General features: G+C 34.8%; 2 protein-coding genes across 5 annotated transcripts; one reads left to right on the plus strand and one right to left on the minus strand.

Moving 5' to 3' along the window:
* Positions 1-2,306: 2,306 nt before the first annotated feature.
* On the minus strand, positions 2,307-9,318 carry LOC127831685 (uncharacterized). Its single transcript, XM_052356706.1, has 4 exons — positions 8,996-9,318; positions 8,031-8,106; positions 3,852-6,245; positions 2,307-3,145 (listed from the first exon to the last, which is right to left on the minus strand). Exons 1-4 carry the CDS (start codon positions 9,216-9,218, stop codon positions 3,034-3,036), a joined length of 2,805 nt encoding a protein of 934 aa, XP_052212666.1. The 5' UTR covers positions 9,219-9,318; the 3' UTR covers positions 2,307-3,033.
* LOC127831687 (uncharacterized) lies at positions 8,768-23,831 on the plus strand. 4 transcript variants are annotated; one of them, XM_052356712.1, is made up of 11 exons: positions 8,768-15,480; positions 15,631-15,731; positions 16,508-16,585; positions 17,133-17,186; positions 17,724-17,798; positions 18,213-18,301; positions 19,294-19,555; positions 20,353-20,529; positions 20,865-20,903; positions 21,474-21,651; positions 22,518-23,831. In XM_052356712.1, exons 1-11 carry the CDS (start codon positions 15,297-15,299, stop codon positions 22,610-22,612), a joined length of 1,332 nt encoding a protein of 443 aa, XP_052212672.1. In that variant the 5' UTR covers positions 8,768-15,296; the 3' UTR covers positions 22,613-23,831. The 4 variants fall into 4 exon arrangements, with proteins under 4 accessions (XP_052212672.1, XP_052212671.1, XP_052212669.1 ...); XM_052356711.1 differs by having other exon boundaries at positions 8,769-12,337; positions 15,337-15,731; XM_052356709.1 differs by having other exon boundaries at positions 8,769-15,731.
* Positions 23,832-24,401: the final 570 nt, after the last annotated feature.

Here is a 24,401-nt window from a genome sequence, read left to right on the forward strand (position 1 = left end):
CAATAGGGGTCATCTGCCAGTCATGATCAATGTACCTTTGAAGTTTCATGATCCTTAGGCCTAAGCCTTCTTGCGTAATCATCCGGAAACCATTTTACTATTTTGAGTCACTATGACCTTGACCTTTAACTTTAAAGTGACCTAAAAATCAATAGGGGTCATCTGCCAGTCAATATCAATGTACCTATGAAGTTTCATGATCCTAGGCCTTAGCGTTCTTGAGTTATCATCCGGAAACCATCTGGTGGACGGACCGACCGACCGACGGACCGACATGTGCAAAACAATATACCCCCTCTTCTTCCAAGGGGGGAATAAAAAGTGAAGTTAAAACCTGTGTATTTATAGCATGCATTTCAGCTAGATGTTCTAATAATGTCCTTAAATAATTATAAACACTTAGTTGATGAAATTTCCTCTATTGTCAACAGCCCCAATTTGACACCATACACATGACTGCCTTTTGTTCCTGATAAAAATTAAATTAAACAGCCGTCCTGACATTATAAGTAATTGGATCTAAATTCAACACTGCATTGAAAGAGTGGAATGAATGACTAAACACAACTGCATTTGCTTCATTCTGATACAAGGATGAATGTCACCATATACATGCAGTCAAATCATTTCCCCAATACTGGCATGGCCATGATGTTCTTTCACACGCTTTGCTTTAAGCGAGAGTTTAAATGCACTCATTTGTATAAATAATGACTATTTAGTAGTTAGTAGCAGCAGCAGAAGTAGAAGTAGCAGCAGTAGCAGTAGTAGCAGTAGTAGTAGCAGCAGCAGCAGTAGCAGTAGTAGTAGTAGAAGAAGTAGTAGTAGTAGAAATAACAGCAGTAGCAGCAGCAGTAGTAGATGCAGTAGTTGTAGTAGTAGTAGTAATAGTAACAGTAGCAGTAGTAGCAGCAGCAGCAGCAGTAGTAGTAGTAGTAGTTGAAGTAGTAGTAGTAGCAGAAGCAGAATCAGAAGCAGTAGTAGTAGTAGTAGTAGTAGCAGCAGCAGCAGCAGTAGCAGTAGTAGTAGTAGCAGCAGTAGCAGTAGCAGTAGCAGTAGCAGTAGTAGTAGTAGTAGGAGTAGGAATAGTAGTAGTAGTAGAAGTAGTAGTAGTAGTAGTAGTAGTAGTAGTAGTAGTAGTAGAAGTAGTAGTAGTAGTAGTAGTAGTAGTAGTAGTAGTAGTAGTAGTAGTAGTAGTAGTAGTAGTAGTAGATGCAGTAGTAGTAATAGTAGAAGTAGTAGTAGTAGTAGTAGTAGTAGTAGTACAAATGTAGTAGTAGTAGCAGTAGCAGTAGTCATAGTGGTAGTAGTAGTGGTAGAAGTAGTAGTAGTAGCAGTGATTTTAGTCTGTGGCGTTTGGATTGGAAACAAGAGTGCCAAACTGTCACAAGATACCCCAGTTTGAAGGTTTTTGACAACTTGATAACTTTACCATGACCCATATTTGAACTTGACCTACATATCATCTAGACACAACTTCTGACCAAATTTGGTGAAGATCAGATGAAAACTACTTCAATAAGAGAGCGGACACAATGCTAAAAGCTTGAAATGCACTAAGTGACCTCGTGATCTAGTTTTTGACCCGGCATGACCCATATTTGAACTTGACCTAGATATTGTCTAAACACAACTTCTGACCAAATTTGGTGAAGATTGGATGAAAACTACTTCAATTAGAGAGCGGACACAATGCTAAAAGCTTGAAATGCACTAAGTGACCCTGTGACCTAGTTTTTGACCTGCATGACCCATATTCGTACTTGACCTAGATATTGTCTAGATACAACTTCTGACCAAGTATCGTGATTATCGGATAAAAACTACTTCTATTACAGAGCGGACAACATGCTAAATGCTTGAAAGTGACCCTGTGACCTAGTTTTTGATCCGGCATGACCCATATTCGAACTTGACAAAGATATTGCCCAGATACAACTTCTGACCAAGTTTGGTGAAGATCGGATAAAAACTACTTCAATTAGAGAGCGGACACCATGCTAAATGCTTGAAAAGCACCATTTTAGTGACCCTGTGACCTAGTTTTTGACCCGGCATTACCCATATTCGAACTTGATCTAGATATTGTCTAAATAAAACTTCTTACCAAGTTTGGTGAAGATCGGATGAAAACTCTTTGAATTAGAGAGCGGACAATGCTGTGGACGCCTCCCGCCCACCGCCAAGGTGAAACTATAATACGGCCCTTTTTTTTAAACTGGCTTATAAAAATTGCGCGAGAAACCTTAAAAATTGGGAAAATATGAAAATAAATACAAATTATTAATTTTAATACCGGGGGCAAATGTGTTTTCATTATATCAGAGCTCCAGATAAGGTTTTGTGAAATTCTTAAATTACTACCAGCCCGTCTGTAGATCTGCCATAGTCATTAGCACTTTTCTATGGAATTCTATGGAATTCCGTAGAAAATATTATGGAATTCTACGGAAATCGATGGAAATCCACGGAATTTGATGGAATTCCATCCACTTGCCAATTTTCCATCTGAAGTTGTTATGGAATTCCACGGAATTCCACGGAATCTCGACTAAAATTCCATGCATTTCCACGGAATGTATGGAAAACACCATGGAAAGTTGGACTTAGCCATTTTTTTCAACGGAAATCGTTATGGAAAATAACTTATACATTTTCTTGGATGGAAATCAACGGAAAATAACTTAGAAAATTTTTGCTGGTTTTCTGAAATGTATTTGTAGTTTAATACATGTATGAATTTATTTGCACTACATATTTTGTATTAAAAAGAATATGCAATTAATATTATTAGTTATTTTAGATAGTAAGGGCGGGCTATTCCTTAACTTATTCCGCCCTGTAATTAATGTACATTGACCCATTTATTTTGTAATTTTAGCTACACAGTAATAAAAGTATCCATGCAATTGAATATTCTTGGCAAAATGAGTTAAGGAGGAATCGAAAAAATATATCTGATGCATTGAGACCAAAGATTTTCACAAAAAGTCAACTGAATATTTATGTCATTCTCAGATACGGGGTGTTCAATCAGTCGCTTTCCACTGAGTTTGGAAATCTTGATGCATATTTTAGTCCGTTTAACTCAAAGCTGATGATCACATCTTGTAGAGTTGATACTGGCATTAAAGTGACTTCATTGCTGGAAGCAAAGAAGAAACACATAAACATCAGATAATATAAACATGTTTTTTTCCTATATTAACTCATAAAGCTCTGGTGATGCCTTCAGTTTTTATTCGCAAATTAAGTCCACCCTGATTAGACAGCTCCTCAAGAGCTGTCTAATCAGGGTTTACTTAATTTGCCTATGTGTATCCCAAAGAATAAACACTTTTTCTTCGTTTCATGACAAAATAATGTGAAAACTGCATTATTATTTTTTACATTTTAGCTAATTAATATTATGAGGTGTACATTTTATAGCTAATTAAGATTATAAGGTATACGATTTTCTCACAATTTTCTGGGCTAAGCTCAAATTTTAATGTCAGAGAAATCAGTTTTAAAACTCCTCTTTGAGTTAAAGATGTATTTTTATAAATGGCAGTTTTAAAATTTGAAAGCAATTCAAGCTAGATTACATAAGGTAATAGGATGGAGGGAATACACAGAAACAAACATTTAAGCAACACCCTAATGATCAAACTAAATCTCTTAGCCTCTCTGTTTTTGGTTTTGAATATCAGTGAAAGAGATCACTAGGTAAGATTTAGTTCTAAGAGTGTCAGATTTAGATCTGAAACCAGTAAATTCCTCCATATATCAAACTGCAACATTATAGGTCTTTATTCATATAAGAGCATGTTTACACTAGAACAGTAGTTGGATGCAGCTTATTAACATACCTTGAGTACTGTACTCTTTGAATGTGAGGAGCATTTCCAGGTAAAACACCACCGACTGTTTTCAGTTTTTTCCCTACTGCGAATACTTGCATGGTACGCTTATGTACAAGAAAATACTCTATTTCGAGAATGCTTCCATCTTCTAAGTCATCTGCTGTAGATGTAACTGCCCAGGTATATGAATTTCTTTTTCTGACTTTTGAGCAAAGTTTACTGTACACAGACAATCCACCACGGAATATTTTATTGGTCCTCAAGAACATGGATGGGCTATCACTTTTGACAATGTTGTGAAGTTTCAACTTTACTTTATCTGGGAACTGAAAGTTATCTGGCAATGCTGATGCTTTGTTAACAGAGCACTGGACAGCAGACAGGGCATTGTCTGTTACAGACTTTCCATGGTGCAAGTCCTCTACAAATGTCTTGACTTTGTCTGACACTGGCAAAGTAGAAATGTTCTCCACTCTTTTTTGAGATTGAAGAGCCCAAAACACTTGTTTGCAGACGCTGCCTGTTCCATGGATGGTTTTCTTGATCTCTCCATTGAATGACTCAAAGGAAAAACAGGACCAAGCCCACAAAGGTCCCCATTTTCGCACACAATCACACAGGTGCAGCAGATTGTGAATGTTCAGCCCAAGAACACTGCTGTCATATAGTGCATCTACAGTTTTCACGAAGACATTCAACAGGTGATCTGCTCTTTCAATATCTTCATTTGTGATTCCTTCACCTAGTAAAATGTAAATGGCTTCCACAATGAGGCTAAAGTGTTTGAGGTAGGTTTCTGGAAGTATCCCATTCAGGACTGGAAGGGAGTAGAAAAGCAACCAGGAACGGAGTTCAGATGCTTTCCAGTGTTGCAGTGTGTTAGACAGCTTTCTCGGTAGTCTCTTTATAACATAGGGAGGTGTCACCATCTTCATCATCTTGTCAACTTCCTTAATTTTACCACCAATGTAGTATGGTTTATCCACATTCTTGGTATCAAACCAGAGAGAAAGAAACTTTTTTGATATCCCTAGAAGTGAGCCATGCATGTAGTCAATAACAATGTTGTTATCTAGAGAGAAGTTTGGAAGGTAGTTCAGGACACTTTCTCCAGTGAAACCATTTACTTTTTTCCTGTCTTTTTGTGCTTTTTTTCCATCTGCTTGAATTCTTTCAGCTGTTCTGTACAACAGAGGCTCTTTTGTGTAAGGGAAAGAACGACAATGACCTTTGCCGCTTTTGACAACTTTTCCTGGATGCATGCAATAGACACAAGCATATTCGCCATTGTGCTGTGTCATATGCAAAACTGCAGCTCTAGCTTGCAAGTCCATTGTTCCAACTATCAACTGAGCCTTGCAATTTATCTCTTCTGTTCCGACATTCATTTGGAAACCGTTTGAATACAGGTGATTGAGTTCAGAAACAAGAGGTTTCAAGAACAATGTCATGTTTGGCTTCCCTAACCCTTGCCACATACCCCAAAGGACCATATTCTTTTTTCGAAATCTTTCATGCCTGGGAATTTCATTAATCAGGAGATATACTGGCCACAAGGAAACACCTGAACTTTTAAAGAGTGGTATGCCATCTGTAAACATTGTTAAGCTGATGTTGTTCCTATTGCTCAGAAAGCCTCCATCTTCACACAGTTTCTTGTATTCTGATCCATCAGTTACATCATTAATTGTTAATGGCATTTCCCTATCATAAACTTCTTGAATAGAGTCCAGAATACCTTTTCTGTTGAGGATCTCCTTTAACTGTATTTCTACATTGCCACTACTGAAATAGGTCTGTGTTCTTTTAGATAATTTTATACCATTGCAGTTTGGGGTTGAGCACTGGTCATCATTATCCTCAAACACACTCTTACAGACATTGCAAAAGAAATAGTACTTCATGTAGTCTGCATCAAATCCTAATTTTTCTTTCAATTTTGAAGAATTTTTTTCTAGCAAGCTGTTATTTGGTATGTGAAGGTTAATTAACTTTATTAAGTGCTCTGTAGCTGTATCTGATAAATTGTGACGTGAAATAAATGCAGCTACTGCCAAGGTATGATCATATTTTGAGAGGTCTGATGAATACATTTCACCAGATGATGATTGTACAACATATAATGGGGCAGACTTTGTCGCCTGTGATGCTTGTTCATTTGCTTCACTTTTTGCACTCTCTGTTTCTGAGTCTGAACTTTCAGAACTCTCTGAAGATGATATATCAGATTGATCACTGGAAGCATCACTCGAAAGGTCCATATCACTACTTGTTTCTTCAGAGGGTCCCATTTCATTACTGGCTGCAGTTGCACTACTTTCCAATGTAGAGGCTTCAATCTCACAATGCTCTTGACATTCCTGCTCATGGCTCTCCTTTTTAACATTGAGTTTCTTTTGTCTGAAAGATAAGAATGCTGGAAGTTAATTTACAATTCATGAAACTCATCCCTTGCACCCCCTCCAAAAAGAGGTTTAAAAAGTTTTAACTCAATTAGCCCTGAACATTCAATTAAAAATAATATAACCCCATGAACATATTATATTAGCCAAAATATGGAAAGACATGGAATGTTCATTGTCTTTGTATTGAAAAAAGAAATTTTCCTCTGGTGATGTGTATAGCAAGAAATGTATACTTTGATCAGAATGCTGCTTTAGACCAACTGATCTAGCTATACTTATTTGCTTAAGACAAATAACAGCATCACCAAGGCTTAAGGAGGTAAGAGTTAACAAATAACAACATTATCATTGTTCAAGTTTAAGGATCATGTCTTATGAAACAAGAGCTGTCTCCATAAGCACTCTGATGACAAATGCCCCTGATAAACGCTTTGATAGAAGTTATGAGCAATTTTTAAAGCCTAAACGCATTTTTCAAAACCTAAACGCGGAGCCTTAGTTCAAGGTCAAGGGGGTCAAAATTTGTGTGCATATCAAAAGGCCTTGTCCATATACACATGCATAACAAATATGAATATTACATCTGAAGCGACATAGAAGTTATGAGAGTTTTTCCAACCTAAGCGCAAAGTGTGACGGACTGACGGATAGACAGACGGACAGTGAGATCAATATGTGATAATGCCCTTCTTTAGGGGTATACTATATGCCCTCTTTCGGGGGCATAAAAATATTACTCTCCTTGTAAAAATCATCTGTACCCGCCAAATGATAAATAGAAATTATTTCCATTTAAAGCTTGTTACTTCCCTTGGATTTGTTTTTTTGACCTTTGACCTTTAAGGATGACCTTGAATTTTCACCACTGAAAATGTGCAGCTCCATGAGATATACATAAATGCCAAATATCAAGTTGCTATCTTCGATATTACAAAAGTTATGGCCAATAAAGTTTTCCGACGGACGGACTGACTGAGGGACAGTTCAACTGCTATATGCCATACTACCGGGGGCATAAAAGAATTGACCCTTTTTTTCCATGAGGGGCAGGGGCCTGACCTTTTACTTCGAGGAAAGAAATTTCACTGTATTTTAGCCAAATGAGGAATAAAATATGTATGGTAAAGTCAAAGTTTAAGCAAATTCTGCATGTCTTTAAGGACTTTGTGTACAGAGATTATCTGAGGGGCTTTTCTCTCAGGGGAAGTGGCATTTGACAGGCTAGTGACAGAGAGGGAAAAAAGCCCCAACAATGGTGCTATTCAATTTACATTTTTTTTAGCAACAATTTTTTGTTGCTATATTTTTACCCATATATATGGATTAGGAAGTCTGTGCAAGTTCTATTCAGATCAAGCATATGGTTCCTGAAGAGAAGTTGGTGTAAAGGTGAACAGATAACTGACAGACAGGCATTTTTAAGATGGATAGTGTTTGCAATAGTTCACACCCAGAAAAGCTCAGGTGAGATGAAACTACCTGTCTTGTTTTGAATCTGCAAGAGCACATGAGTAAGTGTTAAACTTTTCAGAGCTTCTTACGAACAGAATTTGAGAGCTCAGTGAAAAACAATGCCTAACCCTTCTGGATTTTGGGCATAGTTTAGGGCTGAGCTATTGACTTTATAAAGCCAAGTCTGCGGTTTTCTGTTTTTCTTTTATTACCGTTGCTATAATCTATGTAAATAGAATTTAATAAAATTAAGTTCTTTTTTTTGTTTCTGTAGTTTTTTCATAACTAAAACAAGTAAGAGGTGTTTTAAATAGAGTATAAAAAATACCTGAAATGTGTACGCCTTGGAACAGGAACTGAAGAATCGTAGTCATACAGTTTGTATCGCTTGACAGGTACCTCATCTAATAAGAAAAGAAGTGTATAATAAAGTGTCATACTGTTCATAAAAGTGATTATGTCAATGCATGGTTTGATACATATCGTATACATAAATTATAGCTTTAGATGTCTTATTTGAAAGATGTTCTTGCCACTCATTAATTTATGTATCATATTTATCCTCCAGCGTGAAATTGATATCAAAATATGCGTCATTTTTGTTAAGTTTCAGGAATTCCCTGTCGAATGATACCAAAAAACGTCACAACCACTGTGCTTTAAAAGACTCTTATTGCAGGTTATATAGATCATTGTAAAATTTATAAGCCTCTAGGGCGGGGCACAGGTGGTTAGCGTGTGGCTATGATATTAATTAGTGAAAGTATCATTTTGATTGATAAATAATCATATTAAAAAGAAAAATCTATTTTTCTGACAAAAAAAATTACTATCAAATATAAATATAACAAAGTATCCAACTCAAAATCATCCGAAAACGGGGAGCATCACTTTGAACAGCCATAACTTCATCAATTGAGCAGCGATTTTCACAATCTCTTCATACCTTGTTATGTAAACATGTATATTTAATAGTGATTTTTTTTTTTTTTAAAGATGATTGTTCGTTATAATATGATTATTTATCAATCAAAAAGATGTTTTCACTAATTTATATCATAGCCACATGCAAGCAACCTGTGGACCAGGGCAATTGCTGGTAAGAGGGTCATGACTTTAACAAACTTGGTTGTAGATAAGCAGATGATGTTACATACTGAATATCTGACAACTTGGACATTTCCTTTTGCCACCCCAGCTGCAGATGGGATGCAGTGATTTAATGTGAATGTTTTCTGTACATTTGAATCATGCTATAAAGTGTATATAACATATTTTTAACTTCATACTTACAGCTGATGTTGTGCACAGACAATAGATGTGATTTTAATGTCTGTTTTCTGCTTAAGATGCGTCTGCATTGTGGAGCCGGGCATGCCCACTCTTTATCTGACTGTTTACAGGCTAAGACAGAATTTTCCTCTATTACACTGGAAAGAAAAAAGTAAATTAAATTGTCATTTTTATACAATGATAATGTCGTTAATGATTCCGAACTGACAACCTTACTGTACATGACTAGTCCAAATAATTAGAAGTAAGACGTAATGTACTGATTACGTCTAAACGGTAAACGTCGTTTTCCTGAAGCAAATTGATTTCAAATTAAATTTGAGTTTTCCTTGTTTAATATTTGCTAACACACAAAATTATCATTATTTAAACACAATGATGACAATTACCCCTTAAAAGTGTGAACATTATGTCAGAATATCACTTTTTGTAGATTATGAAAATAGATACAGTATTAACAAAACCCAAAGTGTATTCGTTTTTTACTCAGTGTTTCAGATTGGATCGGCCCTTAGGATTTTGTCTGATAAAACTTCAAATTGACCGAATAAATTAATTTCAATCGGACGATCTTGCCGACAAATGAACCGTTGGACAGACAATTTGACTGGTACATTTCTGTAGCAATAAGTCTTTTGGACGATAAAATCTTGCAGTATCTTGTTTATTTTGTCTACAATACAGGTGCCTTAAAAACATAGACATGATTGGCAATCATAAAGACGCTTCGGAATTAATGTTCGGAATACTTTGCCTTTTATCATACACAGTCGTTCATGTCAGGTGGTCGCTCGCTTAAGAAATAGTTTTCATTAATCTGGCTTTCGGAAACTAAATTTTGAAGGGATTTTAGAGGGATTGTTCTTTTCACTGTTAAAACTTTCAAGTTGCAAGCGACATTACCTGATATATGGGATGGATATTCGTGGAAGTGAACAGTGCGAAATCTAACAAATTAATGAGGGGGCAATTGATTTGTGCACATGCACATTTTGCAAGTTTAATTATTTCATTCGAAACTAGAGTAAATCGTATTCATATTTACTGCTGGGGAATGTGTTGCGCGTGTAAACTTTTGTGTGCGTAAATACATGACCATAATGACGTCATTTTGTCGCTTAGTTAAACTACTGCATATGTTTATACAATGCGCGTGTTCTCATTGGTTTCTATTGATGTTAATTCACCGCTTAACTCTGCCTACAAGGCTGTGCATTTACTGCGTTTGCAGAGCAGAGAAGTATCAAAATTGTCGGCAAAATGACGATTGCTTTCATCTTTTGATCTAAGCCTTTATTGTTTGGAATGAATGCCCATGTATGCTAGTTGACTGGAGAAGCTTTAACAGCAGTCAATCTATTGCTCTGATTATGAACTGATATCGCAACAAACGTCATCAGTGACTTTATGACATGTTTTTGTTTTCGTTCATTATAATATTATGTTATGAAGCTTAGCAACTACTGACAAATGTTCACTTTATCACTTTAAATATTACATGTAAAAAATGAATGTTGTGCAATTCTTTCATTTCCCCATACTCCAAAATATGTATTATTGGGAAAAACATCACCAAACTGCTTTAACCACAGCCTTTTAAACACCCCTAAACTTAAGTGTTATTTGAAGTGATATGTTATTGAATAAGTATTAAGCTGTTTTCTATCAATTTTACATAAAAAACTGTCCGAAAGTTTTTTTAGAGATTTAGAACAAATGTCCAGAAAAGAATTGACAATTTAGGACACCTGTGTCCTGAGGAAAGTGGGAGCAATCTGAAACACTGGTTACTCTTAATTATAGAATTATTTCGAACGAAAATATACTTTATTCGCGTACAAAACTTTGGGGCGAAAAATAAGGCGGAATGGGAACAGAAAGTATTGTTTTCGGGCGGACTAGAGGCAGAAATTGATTTCCCAAAAAGACCATGTCTTTTGATTTTTTCCAGGCCTAACTCATTAGCAATTCCGGGCGCAAATAAGACTCTGGCGGAATTAAATACTTATACATTTCTCTGGGGCAGAATGTTGGACTTTGAAAACTATTGATTAAGAATTTCAAAATGGGACTTTTAAGATAATAATTAAATAAAAGCGCTGAGGCACTGTAGGTGTTCGCTGTTGTATAAGTTTAGATGAAACTCAGTGTTAAAAATTATGTTATAGCTTTTTTATATTGCAAGTTTTAAATGAACACAACCCATTTAAATGTATAAAAAGTGTGTCTTAAAACACAGGTCGAAATGTGTTTTTTTTGTAAATCATTAATGGAAAATATAATTTAAGCTTCATTTTGGGAAAACAGGGCTTAATGCATATGCATAAATGTCATCCCAGTATCAGAGACTCTCTTTAAACAAAAAGCATTATAAAATCAGAAATGTCGTCCTTGATAAGCTTGTGTGCATTGCACAGGCTAATCAGTGTGCACAGGCTAATCTTATGTGACATGCATTAAGCCCCGTTTTCCCTGAAAGCAGCCAATAGTTAAGTGCATACTGATTTGCAAAACTTGCTCTGTCACATTAGTGTGAGCCATCACTCACACTAATTAAAACAGAGTTCTTATATCAGTTTCTAAATGGTTATTGTAGGAAACATTTGCCATACTCAAGGAAAACAACATATATATTCATTTCATACAATAGTTAACCCATGCAAAAAAGGCTGAAATAAGCTTAAAATGACACAAATTTAAGACTGGAATGACTCTGAAAAAATAGGACTGATCCACAAATTTAGCTGCAAGTTGACTCCTCAATATGTGGAGGAAAATAATTAACTTAGATAAAAACTGTTCTGGATGAAATTTATATATATTTTGGCTCAGGCTTATTTTTATAACACCTTATTATTTAATTACTTTGTTATGATAATTTACCTTTCAACATTTTAAGTACATGTAAATCTACTATGCATTTAAATTATCTTTGACTTACTGAAGGTCTTTGAGTTAATTTGATTAAGAAGCCTGTATGCAAGTTGATAATTGTTGTAAAATAAAGTGGCTGTATCTTAAAGAATTCAAGGGTAATAGGATATCCTACAGCCTATACCACAACCACTGGTGTCACTGTATGAGTCAGAAATTTGAAAAAGAGCGGTTGTTAGCTAGACAGTGTTACTGGCTTGAAAATTTGAAATGCAGTTTCAAAGCAATGATTGGACTTTTTTAATTTGAAGTTTTAATCATGTGATGAATTAATCTTACTTTGAAGAACATTCTGAAATAATTAAGTAAAATGTGGAAGTCAACATTCAGTGTGTAAAAAAGGCTGAAAAGAGTGATTCAGTGAGTTATGATGGAACTTTTTATAATGCTCTTAACTACTCAACACAGGTTTGTTCTTATATTTACTTTGTATTGTTTTCTTATAATGCTGTGTTTATTATAGTTATATTGTTTTACAGTATTATCTGTTTTGGCTGGTGATTTACCTATAACATTTAAAATGAATGCTCAAGCCAGTTATCTTTGCGGTAATTTAACATTATATTAAAGACATAATGCAGTAAAAGGTGTCTATATCTTATTGAATGTTTTTTGCCATATCAAGATTTTTGTCATTTGTGAAATAGAAATTAAGTCTTTTACAGTACACTCCACGCGTTTTCCCCAATTTCCCTCCACACGCCGCGTGCAGTAACGCCAAGGGAGATTAATTAAGAAAATTTTGCGAAGCGCGGCGTTTGCATAATATAACTGTTTCAATAATTACTATACTAAAATACCATAACAATAAAGATTATTTTTGGAGGAAATATACAATTATTGGCGATGAAATTGTGTTAAAAAATACCAAAGAAACTTTTAACCGAAATCAACATAATTCAGTGTTCTCTGCACTACAAAGTTTGTATAAAAAAATCAATACACGCACGCTTTCCAAGCTTTTCACGAATAAACCTTGAACTTGTACATTGCAGCATATTTTTCCCGCTCTTTTGTCGGGAAATATACATGATGACTGTATATTGGAAGCACTTGTAAATGTTGTGTTAACATTAAAAATCGGAAGCGCGTTTCGGATTACAAACAATTATTCTCATTTATAAATTAAACGGAACATTTATTTTGGTGTTATATGTGTTATGAATTAAATATTAATTAGTCATAACGCTTTACATGAGGTATATTCATTCATATTGTCGACGTACCTGTGAATAAAAACATATATGAATTGTTTATACAATTATCTTTATTTTTATAAGCCACAGTATTTTAACAATTTTAAATGACAATGTTTTTATTTTTTGGCATGCTCGGCAGTAGCACACTGCTAATGCGGTGTTAAGCAGCCGCCGCTGATAAGAACAGAAATTGTCTGCATTTACCGACTAGGCTAAAGAATTACATGCCCCGGGAATGGCGCGTTTTACCTCGCTTTCAAACTCCGCATAAACACTCGCTAGCAGGAAAAAAACGCGGAGTGAGCGCATTTTTTGGGGAAAACGCGTGGAGTGTACTGTAGCACATTCAGAGGTCCAGATAATGTTTTTGTATTCCTTAAATTTAATTAGTGAATGTTTCAGTGAACCAACACGCATTACTGTTGATTTTGGGGTATTTAGTTTTAAGCCAGATAATTTCACTTAAGTCTTTTATTGCGTTTATTAAAGCAGTGAATGAGTTAATTGTTCCATCAATTGTGTATGTATGTTGTGTCATCTGCAAAAAGGTTTGTTTTATGATTGATTGTATCTGGAAATAAATAAAAATCACAAAACAACATGAAAACAAAATGCAACTGTCAAAGTTTTTTTTTAGATTTTGTGACCACTTAATGTCCGTCAATCCATCAGCAGCTTAAGGAGCTATGTATATACTGGAGTAGTTCGTAATACCCCTCCTTCAAAATCATTCGCAAATTCTCCTGTTATTTCTGCCCAGAAATAAATTCCATCCCAGTCTAGTTACTGCTCAGAAATCTTTTCCGCATCATGTGTATATTTCGCCCTAAATTCTATCCCATTTCCGCCTAATGTTTCCAAGTAGAAATTATTCTATCTTGTAATCACTGTATTTAATATATATAATGGATGGAATCAACAATTTTCCAGGCGCAACTGTCTTAAATTCCGTCTCAATTCCAGGCTGAACATTTCGTTCAGGTATGCAGGTTCTAATCTTATGCTAAAATCAGTTAACAAAAAGGGCTACGTATTATACTTCTTTCTGAAATTCACAAATAAGCGTAACATAATTTATTACATTAAGAAATAGAAAAAGTATTATAATTCTTTCTGAAATGCTCAAATTAGCATAACACAATTGATTATATTAAGAAATACACAAAGTAAAACACTACTTGCTTACCTCTCTTCGTGTGGATGATCCATAGTTTATTTTCTTTACCAGTTCTTCCTACGACACCATGAATGTCTAGAAATATTGCTTTTCATAAAAGCAGTCACAAGTGTCGCTATTTCCCTTCCCGAGTAATTCACCAGCATTATACCTGACCACATGATAGTGTTAAGTTAATTGGCTTTATTAATTAGTTCAAGATAGCGGGTTATGTTTACAGTAAGGCTCTCTCCTTAGTTTAATCCGACAACAAATTGTCACTGCTATATCTCTTTGAAATAATACAGACACCATATTCTTCAGAAATTCTCAGTTTTTAGGGATTTTAGGGCCAGTTGTATTAAGACCAGCAATAAGTGAACAACTAAATATTAAGTGTAAAAGTAAAAACTGCTTACTTTGGATATTATGAAACTTGTGTTAAAATAAAAATAAAATACAATCTAAAATATTAATAAAGTGTTGTGTTATTAACCCATTCAAGCCTAGTGGACTCTAACATTCTTCTCAATTGGATCAATTTACTTCCAAAATTAGGGATGTCTAGTATATTTATTTCTATATTTAGAATATTTCTTACAGAAATTTCTTTAAGCAAACAGCGCAGACCCTGATGAGACGCTGCATCATGCAGCGTCTCATCTGGGTCTGCACGCATTAAACAGTGCAGACCCTGATGAGACGTTGCATCATGCAGTGTCTCATCTGGGTCTGCACGCATTAAACAGTGCAGACCCTGATGAGACGCTGCATCATGCAGCGTCTCATCTTGGTCTGCACTATTTGCCAAGGCCTTTTTTCTAGACGCTAGGCATAAATGGGTTATTGAACTCAATGACTAGTGATTAAATTGTATACAGTTTTAACAGTTATTCTTATAGATCACACATCTTGGCTGCCTCAGTACCAAATTAAAGGAGGTAGTGTCAGGCTGCATTTCGGCAGACTTTTCAAGTTTTGAAGGCTGTTTCTCATTTAAACAAAATTTAAGATGTCTTCAAATATATATGCTCTTTTTATTTGGTACAAAGACGATCCAATCACAGGAAATGTTATGAATATTTCCGCTGTAACTGAACCTAGAAAGGAATACACCGATTACAGAGTAGGAGATGTAGTTAAGGCGAGATGTGGGTCATTTGGTGTTGTACCCGCCATTATCGGAAAGATCGGAGGTAAATCGATATTTAATGTTAAATGCAACTGCCAAACAAACATTATTATATTATTAAAAACATTTGTTATTATATTTTGTATTATTATAAATTTACAAAAACAAATACCAGTTTACATTAAGCTTGATTTTTCCTGTATAATTTTATTAGATAAAGCTGAGAAGAAAGATCTGGAGAAGCTCTTGAGCATGCCTCAGATGTTTTCTACCCTCATAGACAGCTTTATACCTGAGATTCTTGTCATGAAAAATGTAAGTTAAATAATGCAGTTTGATTTAACAATGGAATAAATATGTGGAAAGAGGTACTTTGGGTTTAAAGGAATTCTTATGTGCCACATGTTTGTATGGCTTGTTCCAGGGTTTGGCATTAACTTTATGAGAACTAGATCAGCACTGGCAAAATTGGTTAAAAAGAGGACTGCTTAGAAAATATTTACTAGACCAGTCAGGCTAATAAGGCACACAAACTACTTTTAAACCCGACCCGTTCCTAACCTGGGAATGTCTATCTCTATAGAGTATATGTCAAATTCTGCATACAATAGTACATAAAGAATCTGATAATTTGATATTTGTCAAGAAAGAAGATACTCTAGTCAACAATAGTAACTCTTAATAACATGGCAATACCAAACTTCATTAACAGGGTTCCATTAGGACCAAATAGTACATTATTATTTATATTACTATTATTATTATTATTATAAGCACAGCGTTTTTGGAGAAAACCCGAGGAATTGTCAAAGCCAGCTCGCTGTCCAACGTTCGCATCGTGCTAAAACCTTAACATTTTGTTAAGGTTTTGAACGATGGCTCTAAAATCAAATTGCTTACACTTACACCTTGATGAGTTCTACACACCACACCTATTTTTGGGTCACTAGGTCAAAGGTCAAGGTCACATTTATTCAAAACTGCATCAGAAGCAGAGCGTGGCATCCGTTATGCGGTGCTCTTGTTATTATTATATAATTATGACCTATTCATATATATACTATTTCTCATAGGTCTGAATATGATTACAGGAAGGAAATGGATTGCCAAAAATGAGCTCTGAGGAGACAGCATCAAGCTCTGACAATTTAGAGGAGACAGTATCAAAGGTAAACCTTTAGTTCTGTTTTGTTGATAAGCAGCAATTTTTGCTAACTCTTGGCCAAGTAAATGCCCTATTATAATTAGAGAGTAATTTTAGGAGAGATCAGATACACAAATCTGCTTTCTTCTTTGACTGTTGGTTATCACAGTAGATAGCATTGACATAGTACAATAGACTCATTTTAATGCCTGTTAATCATGGTATGTTTGAATTTTCATTTTTCATAAAGGCCCTTTGGCCTTCTTTTGAAAATAAAGTAAACCTGATTAGACAACTCCCATATGAGCTGGCTAATTAGGGTTTCCTTTTTCTGCTTATGTCAGTCCCAAAATTATGCAATTTTGTATCTGCTATAATAAAAAAATCAATCAAATAGCAATTATTATTTTGACAATTTAGCTTATTGATATTCATGAGGTATCAATATTGTCTTAATATTTTCAGGGCTAAGTGAATTAGGGAAAACTTCCAACAAATTATATTGATGCTCTGAATATTGATGTTAAATGGCACTTTAAATCTCACAGACATGTTTCATAATGTGGTTGCAGGCAGCAGATGCAAACAATCAGAAACAAACAGGCAATGGATCAAAGGAAGTGAAGGTAGTTTTCATGTTTATTCAAAAGTATTAACATAATGTATGCCTTGAATTTTTAAGGCCTGCACCTGATTTCAGGCTTTGGAATCAATCTTTACTTTTCCCATATGTAACTCTATTGTTTTGAAAAAGCTGTTTTCAGTTTGCACTTGCTCAAGATTAACCACAGTGTTTTAACAGTTGCTTTAATGAATAAGGCTTTTTCAATTTCGGACAAACAATTCCTGTAATAGATAGTGTAAAGAATACTTATGTCCCCTAGTCATACTGGAGAGCGTGTTGTATCTGCCTGATTGTTGTTCGTTGATTGGTTAGTTAGCAAAATTAACGTTGATCTTAACTTTTGATTAAGTACATCTGCATTTTTGGCATGTACATCTTAATGTACGGCATGCATATGTTGATCTTAACTGTGAGTGGTGACATGTTTAGTTCATTATTTGAAATAATGTTTTAAAGTGGCTTGGAGGACAAAGTGGTGTCATACAAACACATCTATTTAAAACGGAAAAACAATAGAAGCGTTAAAATAACATTTCAGAATCCAACTGTTGTGAAACCAAAGGCTGTGCGACGGAAACTTTCGATAGTCCCTTATGAAGTGAGAAATCCAAAGGTAATAAACATTTATATTTTTCTGTGTGATTACCAGAGGCATTAAATCAAGACAGCAAAAAAAGTAGGATTTTCAAAACTGCTATTCAACTAAAGGAAAATCGCCCTTATTAAAAAAGTAAATAAGGTTTTAAATGAAATTTCTTACTGGTTAAGAAAGTATCATAAGACAGTTGAATATGCTATGTATTATTTGACTGCCTGAAGTTATTAAGAATGGTGCATTGAAGCTATATGTATAATACACCAAACTGCCTTGCCTGTAACAATATAAAGGGCAGTGGAACTCTTCTTTTTATGGGTAAAACAAACCATGTGCATTTCAGATTTCCAAAACTAAACAAACTGAAGAATCTTGTCAATGACATATTTCAAAACAGTGAGATATGATTAATTTTCTTCTCGTTCAAACCAGGTGCTCCAATCTGATGCTGAAGACAGAGCATTGGCCAGCTTCCATGTGCAAATGGAGATTGAACAGACTGAAATTGATCAATCTGAAAAGTAAGCTGTTGTAGGGCAAACAATAAAAAATTATGCTGAAGTAGGGCAGGGGTTGCAAAATCTAGTTTTAATGAACTGTCTGTTTATGCAAAGTCATGCTGTGCACTTGTCCGTACAATAGTTATATAGTAAATGTCAGTATTATTTCACTTGTCTATACAAGCTTTGGGACTAGCTGGGCAACATGGACAATTGATTTCGCAACCCCTGTCTGAAGGTGTCAATAAGAACAATAAATTATCCTTCTTGAATTTTATATCATAATGCAGGGCTTATTTTTCTTTCTTTGTTAATGGCTGCTTCCCCTCAGAAAATTTCATTTAAAAGGCCGCTTCCCATCAGAAAGTTTCTTAAAATTATGCAGATTTCTCCAATCCCCTTTTGGTAAATATATTGTAACATTTCTTCCCAATGGAAAGGCCAGCTACCCCTTGTAGTGAAAATGATACATTATAAACTATAACTGTAAAATTGACAACTAAAATCTTTAATGGTGGAAAATATAAGACCTTGTACATCAATCCCGGCTCATTATAGCAATGGCCTTGTCTGATTGTCTATGTTAAACTCTAACATTGCATTAAACTGTTGATTTATTATATGAACAATATTACACATTTCTTTTGACTTTCTAACCATACCAATATAATGACCTTTAATGCATTCGGCCCATGAGACAACCCGAGTCGTCTTTTGCAAATAAAGTCTACACTGAATAGAATTAGGGTAGACTTAATTTGCATATATGTACATTAAGAATAAACATTTTCTTCGAGTCAAGATAAAATTTGTGAAAATAGCTTGATTGGTTTTGCGCATCAGGTAACATGTTCTTTTAAAAACATCTAGGGCTGAATGGGTTAATTGTTAAATTTAAGGTCACATCAAAGATAAAAAGAGGAGGCATTATGTGATTTACAAAGGCTTATCCCTGATTTTCAGTTGAAAAAAACTTAAACCAAAACATCTCGATATTATGTGCTTTCTTTCAGCAGTCAGTCATCTTCTCAGCTTCTGGGAGACAGTTTAAAGTTGTTAAACTCAACAGGAATGACGCCAAGGAAATCGCCAAGACAAAATAATAAATCAAGCTCCTCCAAGCCTCAAAACCACGAAACAGTTATAAAGCAACTGGAAGCAGATAACAAAGCCCTTCAGTCAAGGGTTGAGAGACTAGAAGGAGACAACCAGGACCTCCAGTCAAGGGTGGGCTATCTGGAATACCAGGCAGGCATACTTTGGAGTGAGTTAGAGGTATGGGTCAATTATGCATTTAAAGGTCTTCTTTTCTTTCTAAAATGTATTCTTTTAATGTTTGCTCTCAATTCCATATTAGCACATTGATTTTAGCACACTTGAAAACAAGCACATGCATAGGAAAATTTAAGTATACTTCAATTTAATAGCTCTTACACAGTACAGTAGCTGTCTGATCAGGATAGACTTCATTTTCAAAAGGTGACTACTCAATGGGTAGACAATATTATTAATAACGTCTGCCTCAAAATGACTGAATCACAAATGTGGTGTGCTGATACAACCGAGACCTAATATTGCCTAAAAATATGTTTGTTTCGGAGAACCCAACCCTACCCAGCAAAACACCCTGACCCCAAGTGTGTTTTTTTCATGATTTTTTTTTAATGTAGGAAAATATCAAAAACATAATTTTTGTATAGACATGTTCATTTTCATATGTTCGATGAGTGTATAAAGCTGATATCCACCTTTAAGAGTAAATATTGGACAGTTATATAGTTTGTATTGAAAACTTTTCAAAGCAACAACAATAAAAATAACATGCAGACTGACCCTACCTACAAAATTTTTTAGTTCCCAGAAACAGACATATTTTCCATGCCTAATTGTCTTTGCATCAGCCAAGAGCAACCATTTTCCTTTTTGGGAGTGCAAAACAACTGTTGACTGGTTCTATTAGACATTTTGCAGTGTGGGAAAGTTAGGTTTTACATTGGTAATGAAAAGTGTTGCACTTGAATTGAAATAGGTATAAAAGCATTACAAACTTTGATGTATTTTTTTTTCTCAAGCAAATGAAGTTACACAGCACTCAGATTCATGCATTGAGGAGCCCAGCTCCAACATTTAGCCCGAGGGGAGTGCTGAGCCAATTCGAATCTAGCTGTACTTCAGCATTCTCCAAGCCTGATAGTCAAGAGGACGAACAATCAGTTGGAAAAGAAGAAGAAACTTCAGCCACAAGCAAAGTACGCAAATGTGATTAATAGGATAATTCTGAAGCTTGTTATGCTTGAATTGCACAACTTTCATGCATAGTCTATTAAAAATGTTTGTTTTTTTAAATTACATTTACATAAAACAAATGCTGAAATTGTCATTATTAAATTAAAATCATAACTAAGGGCAAATCCTATCAAATGGTATTTAAGCATGGCTAAAAGTTAGAAAGGTTGAAAAAGCCTGAAAAAAAACCTGGGGGCCAGGTTGGTTTTGTTCTGGCAACTATGAAAATGTTTACACACAAAGAAGACCATGATTAGAAAAAAAATGGCTAAACATGTGTTGTTTTTGTTGTTTTCAGATCTCTGAAAAAGAACCGAGCTACAATGGTTATGTGAAGGTAAGCATGATGGCTGTTTTAACACATTCAGCCTTGTTTTTTGTTTTGTTTTTTAACTTTGACATCATCTTAATATACATTACCTAAAAATGCTAACATGACTTTTGCCATTTTCCTAATTTTTTATCTTGGCACGAAGAAAATCAATTATTCTTTGGGTACTCTTAGGCAAAATAAGTATATCTTGACTAGACAGCTCCTGAGCAGCTGTCTAATCAGGGTATACTTTATTAGCAAAAGGCAACTCTAGGCGTCACCACTGCTGAATGAGTTAATGGTATACAAGAGTGTATCACTATTGAGGTATTAAAAAAAAATTACTTTGAGTGTTATTTAAGTAAAAATGTATGACTTGTTCTGGACAGAAAGTGTAGTTAGCCTAAATTTAAATACAGTTAATAGCAAATGATCTGTTCAGACTGATAAGCATACAGTACTTTCTCTGTAAGGAAATAGGTCCCTTGCCCAAGCCTTTGCACGACTGCTCATTTTTCTCATCTCTTAACATTGAAGAGATTTCCTTGCAATACTTGTGGTACATAAAAAATGGCATTTACAATACAATTTCAGAGCCAAATTTTGGAATTATTAGATGAATGCAAAGACTTCAAGAAAGGAACGGCGATGGTCTTTCGAAAAATCTTTACAGAGGAGGAGATAAGGGGGAGAAGCCTCTCAGGGGGCATTTCAAAGGACGGAACGAGGCGACCAGCACTAGAAGACCAGAAGAAGATTATCTTTTTGGAAGGTACACAAACTTGTTTTTGGTAAAGATATCTTATGTTGTTCATTTTGTTTTTACAAAGGTTTATCCAGTTTTTCAGATTTATCCAGTAACATAACAATTATGCCATTTTGCTCTTTTTTCACACCAATTTTTTCTAAGCTTTTATATTTCTCTCTAGGGCTGTCACGATACGCCGTGAGCGTATCGTGGTATATCGTGATGCGGCAACACTGTATCGCAATATTTAACAAAATGTTGATCTGTGAAAAAGAACAGCAGAATTACATGTTTTACAACTTAATTAGACTCTCATAATCTGAAAACATTGGTATCATGGTATGACTAGAGACTGTAATGAATAAGAACAATCATTTTCTTACTATAACCTGACAAAAGGTGATCAACACAACTTAATCAATTTGATAGACCTTCAAACGATTATTATATAGAAATATGTTATGTATTTATCCTCTTAATTCATATAAGAATAATTAGATTTAAAAAACTGGTGCAACAACGCCGTACCGCGGTGCGATTTTTTTAACAACATGCATAGCGATATACCAATTTACCGGTGAATCGTAACAGCCCTATTTCTCTCCCAGAAAGTTGGTGAATAATTAATGATGATGTATTTTAACACTTTGCATGCCAAAATGTCAATTTGACAATATTTTTTAAAGAAATGTTGTTTTAAATACAAACAGGCTGTTGCCAAGATCAGGCCTAACAATTGTTGGACCTGAACTTGTCTACAGCCTGTATGCAATATAATTAAAAGTGTATTAAATAAGTCTCCTTACTGTATTTGGTTAATGCAACACCATAAGAAAAACACAGCACTATTAACCATTCAATTGTTTGTTTTATATATTTCTCTTTTGTAGAAGTCATCAAGGAAAAATGGCCCTCCACCACAAAGGACACCATTAAGTTTGTGCTAAGAGACCTGCTTAAGCCATCCAGAAGTAAAAAAAGTTGAAATGCTTTCCTTGGAAATACAGAAATTAAATTACACAGTGAAGTTCTCAATTTTATTATCATTGTGATGAAAGTAGTCATAATCAATATGAAAATAAAGAAATGTATTCCAAAATTTAACATATTCTTGAATTATTTGAAGTTAAGAATACAGACAGAAGAAGAAATTGCCGTTTAAAAAAAATTGAAACACACGCACAAAAATGGATCAACATCAATCAATATTTTTTTAAGTGAGACTTTATATTCATATACAGTTTTCATATAACAATGCCCATACAATTACTAAACATCCTTGTCTTATTTGTTCGCCTTTTCATTTGATATCCCCCGCCATAGGCGGAGGGATATTGTTTTCGCCTTGTCCATCTCTCCTTCCGTCCGTCTTTCCGTCCGTCTTTCCGTCTGTCCATCCAGAGCCATATCTTGCAAGTGCTTTGGCGGATTTCATTGAAACTTGGTATGGGTATATATATATATATATATATATATATATATATATATATATATATATATATATATATATATATATATATATATATATATATATATATATATGGATAACAGGATGATGCAAGCCAAATGGTATTGCACACATTCTGTTAATAACGAAGTTATGGCCCTTTTTATCTTGAAAAAATATGCTTTTTTTTGTGTCAAATATAACACTTTTGTGTCCAGAAGCATATTTGCAGGGGATATCAATTCAACGAATTTGCTTGTTCTTTAATAACTGTATTGTTACTTGTAAAGTACAAAAACACAGGGTGAAAGATATTATTATTTTTGTTATATTTATCCATAACACAAACTGTTAAACATGTAATAGAATATATGTTGTGTGTGATGTGTGTGTGTGCATGTAATTGTGTGTGTTTATGAGCATAATTATGTGAGAAAGGAAGTATACTTGTTATAAGAGAAATGTAAAATTCTACTTCTATGTTTTATATTGTGCCTTTTATATGTTTTTCTTTTCTCACCTGTATATGCGTGCATGTTTATGGATGTGTTTTTGAATGTGTGCATGAATGCCTGTGGTTAAGAGAATTGGTACTTTATGAAAATGTTAAACCACTCATTTTTGAATATGTACTGTGACTGCATGTGTGTGGTTAATGATTGATGCCAGATCTTGTTCTTGTTTAACTTCTATAATGAAACCTTTAGTTACATTCACATTTGTTTTTCAAAATCGATAAAATACCTTTAATCTATAATATGTTTTTTTTATATATATTCCAGTTTTTTATTCCATAGCTTTCCACGGAATTCCACGGCATTCTATGGAATTCCACGGCATTCCATGGAATTCCACGGCGTTCCATGGAATTCCACGGCGTTCCATGGAATTCCACGGCGTTCCATGGAATTCCACGGCGTTCCATGGAATTCCACGGCGTTCCATGGAATTCCACGGCATTCTATGGAATTCCACGGCATTCTATGGAATGCCACGGAATTCTATGGAATTCCACGGCATTTTATGGAATTCCATCCCATATGAAGTCCCTCTTCTGTTTTTTTTCACTTTTCCATTGATTGCATGGAATCGGATGGAAAGTTAGTGCCAATACTCCACGGAATTCCATCTAACGATTTCCGTAGAATTCCATATGATTCCGCGGCAGATCTACAGACGGGCGTTGTGGTTCCTACATGTTATGAATACCAAAGCTGTGTTTTGATTGTATGTTTATAAATGCAAGACTTCTTCCATTGCAATGCACAGGGTGAGCATTTGAGAGGCCTTTTGTTCCTTGTGTGTCACCTGTGATGGATTGTGCATT

Source organism: Dreissena polymorpha, chromosome 5, assembly GCF_020536995.1.
Source record: "Dreissena polymorpha isolate Duluth1 chromosome 5, UMN_Dpol_1.0, whole genome shotgun sequence".
In the NCBI taxonomy this organism is placed as follows: domain Eukaryota; kingdom Metazoa; phylum Mollusca; class Bivalvia; order Myida; family Dreissenidae; genus Dreissena; species Dreissena polymorpha.

Bases quoted from the DNA above. Each gene is read 5' to 3' on its own strand.
- LOC127831687 (XM_052356709.1), top strand. From the start codon at position 15,297: ATGTCTTCAAATATATATGCTCTTTTTATTTGGTACAAAGACGATCCA. The intron at 17,187-17,723 runs GTAGTTTTCATG...ATAACATTTCAG, and splicing joins ATGGATCAAAGGAAGTGAAG to AATCCAACTGTTGTGAAACC. The intron at 19,556-20,352 runs GTATGGGTCAAT...TTTTTTCTCAAG, and splicing joins TACTTTGGAGTGAGTTAGAG to CAAATGAAGTTACACAGCAC.
- LOC127831685 (XM_052356706.1), bottom strand. From the start codon at position 9,218: ATGTACAGTAAGGTTGTCAGTTCGGAATCATTAACGACATTATCATTG. The intron at 8,107-8,995 runs GTAAGTATGAAG...TTTTCTTATTAG, and splicing joins GTCTGTGCACAACATCAGCT to ATGAGGTACCTGTCAAGCGA. The intron at 3,146-3,851 runs GTATGTTAATAA...CTTTGCTTCCAG, and splicing joins CAAAGAGTACAGTACTCAAG to CAATGAAGTCACTTTAATGC.